At 47.3% G+C, this 8,562-nt stretch overlaps 1 protein-coding gene across 1 annotated transcript in view; it reads right to left on the bottom strand.

Annotated features, from left to right (window-relative positions):
- Nucleotides 1–8,562, bottom strand: part of LOC110492265 (DENN domain-containing protein 5B) — a 59,976-nt gene that overhangs the window by 34,622 nt on the left and 16,792 nt on the right. The window contains exons 2-5 of the mRNA XM_036951202.1: nt 8,391–8,500; nt 6,532–7,240; nt 6,215–6,402; nt 1–96 (exon numbers count right to left, since the gene is read on the bottom strand). The exon at nt 1–96 is cut by the window's left edge and continues 405 nt beyond it. Coding sequence (XP_036807097.1) covers nt 1–96; nt 6,215–6,402; nt 6,532–7,240; nt 8,391–8,500 — 1,103 coding nt within the window. The remainder of the gene's footprint in view (nt 97–6,214; nt 6,403–6,531; nt 7,241–8,390; nt 8,501–8,562) is intronic.

Genomic DNA, 8,562 nt, shown 5'->3' with positions numbered 1-8,562 from the left:
CAGCTCGAGGATGAGCTCGGGCTGGTCTGGGAAGAGGGGCAGGTCCTCGGGTGGATCCACGCGGTGGTTGTCTATGTCCACAAAGCACAGGTTGGCCTGGAAGGGGGACAGATCAAAAAACATGTTACTCGTCGTGTACACAGTTTACAGCGGGTATAAAAAGGTGCAGCGAAATGCTCGTTTCAAATACCTCTCTTCCCCAGATCACCCTCTCTTTTCCTCATTTCGCCTACGTCTCATCTCTCCTTTCACCTCCTCTCTCCCTTTCTTCTCTAAAAACCCTGTCTCTCTTGGCATACTAGTTTCATGTAGCCTGGTCCCAGATCTCTTTGCTCTGTATAGTCAACCAGAACAATTGGAGTTGGCTAAACAGCCAAAGATCTGGGACCAGGCCAAGTTCAAATCAAATCAAATTTTATTTGTCACATGCGCCGAATACAACCGGTGTAGACCCTACAGTAAAATGCTTACTTACAAGCCCTTAACCAACCATTTAGTTTTAAGAAAATCCCTAAAAAGTAAGAGATAAGAATACCAAATAATTAAAGAGCAGCAGTAAATAACAATAGCGGGGCTATATACAGGGGGTACCGGTTCAGAGTCAATGTGTCAATGTGCGGGGGCACTGGTGTCGATGTAGGTAGAGTTATTAAAGTGACTACGAATAGATAATAACAGAGAGTAGCAGCAGCATAGGGGAGTGGGGGGGGGGGGGGGGGGGGGTCTAGGTAGCAAATAGTCTAGGTAGCAATTTGATTAGCTGTTCAGGAGTCTTAGCTGTTTAGAAGCCTCTTGGAACTAGACTTGGCGCTCCGGTACCGCTTGCCGTGCGGTAGCAGAGAGAGCAGTCTATGACTAGGGTGGCTGGAGTCTTTGACAATTTTTAGGGCCATCCTCTGACACCGCCTGGGATAGAAGTCCTGGATGGCAGGGAGCTTGGCACCGGTGATGTACTGGTCTGTACGCACTACCCTCTGTAGTGCCTTGATGCAACCAGGATGCTCTTAATGGTGCAGCTGTAAAACCTTTTGAGGATCTGAGGACCCATGCCAAATCTTTTCAGTCTCCTTAGGGGGATTAGGTTTTGTCGTGCCCTCTTCACAACTATCTTGGTGTGCTTGGACCATGTTAGTTTGTTGGTGATGTGGACGCCAAAGGAACTTGAAGCTCTCAACCTGCTCCACTACAGCCCTGTCGATGAGAATGGGGGCGTGCTCGGTCCTCCTTTTCGTGTAGTCCACAATCATCCGCTTTGTCTTGATCACGTTGAGGGAGAGGTTGTTGTCCTGGCACCACACGGTCAGGTCTCTGAACTCCCTATAGGCTGTCTCGTCAGTGATCAGGCCTACCACTGTTGTGTCATCGGCAAACTTAATGATGGAGTTGGAGTCGTGCCTGACTGTGCCGTCATGAGTGAACAGGGAGTACAGGAGCTGAGCACGTACCCCTGAGAGGCCCCCATGTTGAGGATCAGCGTGGCGGATGTGTTGTTACCTACCCTCACCACCTGGAGGCGGCCCGTCAGGAAGTCCAGGATCCAGCTGCAAAAGGAGGTGTTTAGTCCCAGGGTCCTTAGCTTAGTGATGAGCTTTGAGGGCACTACGGTATTGAACGCTGAGCTGTAGTCAATGAATTGCTTTCTCGCATAGGTGTTCCTGTTGTCCAGGTGGGAAAGGGCAGTGTGGAGTGCAATAGAGATTACATCATCTGTGGATCTGTTGGTGCGGTATGCAAATTGGAGTGGGACTAGGGTTTCTGGGAAAATAGTGTTGATGTGAGCAATAACAAGACTTTCAAAGCATTTCATGGCTACAGACGTGTTCTTGGGCACAGGGACTATGGTGGCCTGCTTAAAACATGTTGGTATTACAGACTCGGACAAGGAGAGGTTGAAAATGTCAGTGAAGACACTTGCCAGTCGGTCAGCGCATGCTCGCAGTACATTTCCTGGTAATCCGTCTGGCCCTGTGGCCTTGTGAATGTTGAACTGTTTAAAGGTCTTACTCACATCGGCTGTGGAGGGCGTGATCACAAACTCTTCCGGAACTGCTGGAGCACTCATGCATGTTTCAGTGTTATTTGCCTCGAAGCGAGCATTGAAGTAGTTTAGCTTGTCTGATAGGTCTTAGTCCCATATTGACGCTTTGCCTGTTCGTCGGAGGGCATAGCGGGATTTCTTATAAGCTTCCGGGTTAGAGTCCCGGCTCCTTGAAAACGGCAGCTCTAGCCGTTAGCTCAGTGCGGATGTTGCCTGTAATCCATGGTTTCTGGTTAGGGTATGTACACACAGTCACTGTGGGGACAACGTCCTCGATGCACTTATTGATAAAGCCAGTGACTGATGTGGTGTACTCCTCAATGCCATCGGAAGAATCCCTTAACATGTTCCAGTCTGTGCTAGAAAAACAGTCCTGTAGTTTAGCATCTACTTCATCTGACCACTTATAGACAGAGTCACTGGTGCTTCCTGCTTACATTTTTGCTTGTAAGCAGGAATCAGGAGGATAGAGTTATGGTCAGATTTGCCAAATAGAGGGCGAGAGAGAGCTTTGTACGCATCTCTCTGTGTGGATTAAAGGTGGTCTAGAATTTTTTTCCCCCTCTGGTTGCACATTTTTTACACGCTGATGGAAATGAGGTGAAACTGTTTCATTGCACATCCCCTCATTCACTGACAAAATGTTTGTCAATGCGGAAAACAGTCAGAGAAACGAGTCGACCTCTGGAGAGAAGCTTAGCAGGCACTGGCCTGACACAGACTATGTCAGAGACCGACACCATGAAATCCCATAACAGCATCAACAGTGTGCTCTGCTTAAGTGACACTCTGTTGGTCCAAATTCAGCACTGACGTTATGCCATGGTCCAGTTTTCTTCTTAACTGCATGTGATGAGACAGATTCACACAGACCACCATTTGTTTACAGTTCTAGTTTAAAGGCCCACTCCTCAACTTAAGACAAGACAGTGATATTCATCATGAACAGTGGGTATCATTCATTTAAATGATCAAACATGTCTGAAAATATCAAAGAATGTGCCTTTAAAAGTTCATAGGATTGAAGCCTTGTCGCTCCACTTCTCATGGGAAAGCTTGCAACATAAACCACGCCCTCGCCTTCCCCCTCGGAGTATGTTGACCCAATTTACCATGACAAAATATGTTGACATCCCACTGTACTGTGACACATCAGCTAAATGCCATCAAAAGCTATGTGCTTTTTCAAAAAAGCAATGACTTTAGATAAGGATACAAATAAAACGCACTTAATCCTGCTGGAAAAAAGGGGTTGTAAGACAGATAGATATTTAATACACAGGATAGGGTCGGGATTGGTTCCACAATCTGCTAAGTGTGCATTCTATTGCTGCCTCCTGTGGCCCCACTACCCTCTCACATACATCCAGAAATAAACTGTGGAATTCTTAAACCTTAATTATTCACGTTGTCTGATATCTTTAGAAATGTGTTGCTCAGTGCCTTCCTCCTCCCACCTCTCTCTCTCTACTGATGTCTCCTGCTCCCTCTCTCTGGGCCAGCTCTAGCACTTCAAAGAAAACTCCTAAAATCTGTGTCCCAAATGGCACCTTTACACAGGGAATAGGGTGCCATTTGGGACGCATGCCTAGCGAAATGCTTGTGCGAAACGGCTCGATCTTTCGTAGAGGGATGGAGAATTGGATTTGGGGAGAGAAGGGAGAAGCGGAGGCGCTCGCCAGAGGAGCTATGTGAATTTCTATGTTCTCCAACACCAGAGAGCTCGGGGGGGGGGGGCACTGCAAGAATGCAGCAAATGTTACAAAGCTCTTTTCACTGCCTGTTACATTGCGTAATGGAATGTCTGTTATTAGAATGCACGTTACAGTACATTGTGTTCGAATGCTTGTTGGAATGTTTTTTGCAAGGTCAGTGAATGCCTGCTAGAATGCCAGTCAGAAGGTGTATCAAAATGCCTAGTAGAATGCTACAGAGAATGAACTATACTGAACAAAAATATAAACGCTAAAATGTGGGGACCGCCCATGTTTCATGAGCTGAAATAAAAGATCCCAGAAATGTTCCATACGCACAATAAAGCTTATTTCTCAAAAATGTTGTGCACAAATTTGTTTACATCCCTGACAGGTGTGGCATATCAAGAAGATGATTAAACAGCAGGATCATTACACAGGTGCACCTCGTGCCGGGGACAACTCTAAAATGTGCAGTTTTCACGTAACACAATGCCACAGATGTATAAAGTCTTGAGGGAGAGTGCAATTAGCATGCCAACAGCAAGGATGTCCACCAGAGCTGTTGCCAGATAATTTAATGTTAATTTCTCTACCATAAGCCACCTCCAGCATCGTTTTACAGAATTTGGCAGTACGTCCAACCACCCTCACAACCGCAGACCATGTGTATGGCGTTGTGTGGGCATGCGGTTTGCTGATGTCATCGTTGTGAACAGAGTGCCCCGTGGTGGAGGTGGGGTTATGGTATGGGCAGGCATAAGCTACGGACAACGAAGACAATTGCATTTTAAAGATGGCAATTTGAATGCACAGAGATGCCATGTCGATATCCTGAGGCCCGTTGCCGTGCCGTTCTTCCGCCGCCATCCCCTAATGTTTCAGCATGATAATGCACGGCCCCATGGCCCCATGTCGCAAGGACCTGTACACAATCCAGCAACTTGGCACAGCCATTTGAAGAGGAATGCGTCAACGTTCCACAGGCCACAATCAACAGCATGATCAACACTATGCAAAGGAGACGTGTCGCGCTGCATGAGGCAAATGGTGGTCACACCAGATACCGACTGGTTTTCTGATTTTACGCCCCTACCTTTTTTGTATTACATTTTTTTTATTTTTTTTATAAAGGTATCTGTGACCAACATATGCATATCTGTATTCCCAGTCATGTGAAATCCATATCTGTATTCCCAGTCATGTGAAATCCATATCTGTATTCCCAGTCATGTGAAATCCATAGATTAGGGCCTACTGAATTCATTTCAAATGGACTGATTTCCTTATATGAACTGTAACTCAGTAAAATCTTTGGAATATTTGCATGTTGTGTTTATATTTTTGTTCAGTATAGAATGCTTCAAAGTCTATGGTATAGCCAGTTGGTTTGGCCAGTTCAATTGTAATTGAAGAGTGGATTTAAAACTAACTAGGTGTGTGGACTCAGCAACCTCCCACTCTTATTAAAGAAATATGAACTTTGGACTACATGAGAACATCGTTTGTCCTACTGCACCTCCCAGTTCTGGTCAACTTCAAAAGATTTAAAAATGGTTGCTCCCTCTTGGTCAGGTCGTATTTAAAGGAGAAATGTGTTCTCAATAACTTGACTGGTTAAATAAAGGCATTTTGAGGGTAAAACTTTTTTTTTTTTTTAAGCCACCGTTACATGCCTACAGTTCCAAACACAAAGCACTAAGCAGGCACATACACAGATAGGACTCTACCTGTGCAGAGCACATGCCCCTTTGCCCTTCCAGTCTCCAAAGTGCCCTTTTGGGTGGTGGTATAATTTCCCCCAAAATGATGTTTTTTTGTACAAATGTTTTGGTCATTGTTGTTCAGAACCCACTGCCTGCAAGTCGTGGTCATGTTCGCCACCCCCCATCCCATGTCCGTTGGTTGCGCATGTTGATCTGCCCTGTACGGAGCTCTCGCACGCCCCGTGGCGCAGTTTCTCCGCTCCCAGTCTGCCCTGTAATGAGGTTGCACATGCCCGGTATCCAAACATGCATGGCTCGAGAGATGCGGTCACCGGTTAAGTGTGTGTGTAGCTACCAAGTTTAAATATCAACAGTACTGCCACAGCGGTGTAACATTTGATCAACACGGCCTACATCATCGTCAATATTAGGTCTGGTTGGCGGATACGCGCAGCAGAGAGACAGACACAGAGGTCAATCTTAACCAGTCAAAGAAATGGAGCTAGCTGACTAGCAGGTTTATATCAACCATCAACATCAATGATCAGCTGATGGCCCACCCCTTTTCTCCGATGTCAATCATCTCTTTAGGAGGCACTGTAACTAGCTTGCTTACAATTTGTGACGATGAGTGTGTTCTTGCAGAAATAAATAGGCCTATGCTTAATTTTTTTTGTAAATGTTCACTACAGAGGAATTTGGTATGTTAGGAAGTATGAAAGTAGAATTTTTTTCAACGGTCTGTTTATGGCCCTGGTACTAAGTATATTCAATACCTCATGGGACAGATCCAAAGTGGAGCATTGGGAGCAATCCTTCCGTTGGATGCCCATCAAGAAGGGCACGGGGGCATCCAGGAGATGGTGCAGGGGCACGGGCAAGATGGGCAGGTAGACGTGCTGCCACTGGAATGGAAACAGTAGGTTGGTGATGCCCTCTGCCACCGTCATCAACCGCTGGTAGTCTGGAGACAGAGAGGCGCATGATGGGAAATGAACAAGTGCACACTTTTGGGTTACATTTGAAAAATGATCGAAACACAACCTAGGCTGGTGATCTTTCAGAAAATGCTGCCTGATCTTTTGGTGCTTACCCTGTGAGTAGAGCAGGACCTGGGTCTCCAGCAGCACAGAGGTGAGCAGCCTCACCATGTTCTCCACCCCCAGCAGGGAGAAGGCCTCTCCTAGTGGGTAGTCCCCGAGCGGGAGCTCCTCAGGGCCGGGCTGCTGGCACACGATAGGCCCCTGGACCCCGTGGAACCGGAGCGAACGACCGGGCGGCGGCACGGGTACCTCGTACAGGATGTTGTGGATGTAGCTCTCCAGCGGCAGTGGCGGGGCCGCGTGCGATGTCACCGCCTGGTGCAGCTGGGACAGGAAGTGGCGGGCGGCGTGCAGGAAGGGGAGGGGCGTGAGGAGGCAGAGGGCCTTGGAGGCATACAGGGTGTCCCGGGCCGGCTGGAAGGAGCCCGCTGCGCAGCCCAAACAAGCCGACATTGGGCGCGCTGCCAGGGAGTCGGCATCCAACTCATCCAGGCTGCTCACCAGAGAATCCATGCTGGATGTGGAGGGGGAGGAGGCGGAGGAAGATGACGAAGAGGAGGTGGAATAGTGCTCCACATGGTGCATCTGATGAAGGGTCTGCATCGCCGTGGTGATCTGGGCATTCGTCACCGCTTCGTAGTACGTGTGCACGAAGCCGTAGGAGCGCGTGCCGTCGTCCTGGGCGACCGTGAAGGAGTGGAAGTGGTGCTCGCGGCCGTCCGCCTGACTACGGAACGACAGGCCGTGCGGCATGCAGAGCTGGGGATGAGAGAGAGAGAGAGAGAGAGAGAGAGAGAGAGAAAGAGATGAAGATGGAGAATGAGAGATGAAGAAAGGAGAGAGAGGGTGAGGAGAGAAATATGAAGGGAGGAAGAGAGACATGGGAAGAGGAATGAGGTGAGGTGGGGAGAAAAAGAGCGAGAGAGAGGAGTGAGAGGATGGTGAATGGAATAGAGGTGGGAGAGATGTCGAAGGAAGAGCGAGTTGCGATGTTTTAGAGGACATAGCAGAGGAAAAAGTAAATAAAGGGGATAGAGAGAGAGAGAGAGAGAGAGAGATAGGAGAGGAAGACGAGGTAGGGGAAGGTACAGAAAGAGAGGCAAACAATCTCAACTGCCTTCAATAGCCTGCTCTTAAATCAAACGCAAGTGATTATGGACAGGGATGAGAGGGGTCAAATCATTCTGAAGAGCTTTCATTCTGACAAACAACATTAAAGACTAGCGGTTGAAAGGGCCCTTATTTGTGGAAAGAACCAGAGTGTGGCTCCATGAAAAGGCGCTCTATCTGCTACAAAGTACCTCAGGGTCTGTAGGGAGACTGCTCACAACAAGAACTTTTCACCAAAAACAACTCAAGTTTTTTTTTAATTGGTTCATCTATGTTAGTAGATTGTGTTGAGTTCCTGCCCTAACGCTTTTATCATCCAGACTTGTTTATACAAGAGTGTGCCATAAAAAGAAACACTTAAAAACAGAAAATATTCTCTCATTCGCATGAAAGATAAATGCATTATGGTACCGGAGAACAAAACAAAGACGTGACAGCACAGCATTTAAGGCTCTTGCAGTGCCAAACAATCAAACATCTGCCCAACCACTTTCAAATGGTTCAATTAACGCTAGTTAGCATTGCGCTAACGCTAGTTAGCCACTTCCTTCAAAACTGCACGCAGAGACATAAAAATGGTCTCCACCAGTTCATCTGACTCTGGGGAAGGATCCCATTAACAAAACAATAGTGCACAAACAACAAATGTAAAGTCCTCTATTCTGTGTAAAATATGTGCACAACAGAAGCTATACTTTCTTGTAATGAATGCATGAAATGAGGCCATTTTCAAAACAACCATCTTTCCATAAAGGGCTAAAACAGCCAAAATGAATGTATCCTAGCCCCACTGTCTTACCATGTTGACTGCATCTCTGTTGAAGGGACTCCTGTCTGTGCTCTCAGGGTAGTGGGCCAGAACCTTGGATTTGAAGGACCTCCGTAGGGGGCTCTGCTCAAAGCTCTCACCTAGGAAAGAGAGAAAGGGGTTGAAAACGAGTGGCGGGGGAGAGAGAGAGAGAGGGTAGAGA

This window comes from Oncorhynchus mykiss, chromosome 2 (genome assembly GCF_013265735.2).
Source record: "Oncorhynchus mykiss isolate Arlee chromosome 2, USDA_OmykA_1.1, whole genome shotgun sequence".
Lineage (NCBI taxonomy): Eukaryota > Metazoa > Chordata > Actinopteri > Salmoniformes > Salmonidae > Oncorhynchus > Oncorhynchus mykiss.
The sequence above is the reverse complement of the archived record's forward strand: the minus strand, read 5'-3'. Positions and strand labels throughout refer to the sequence as shown.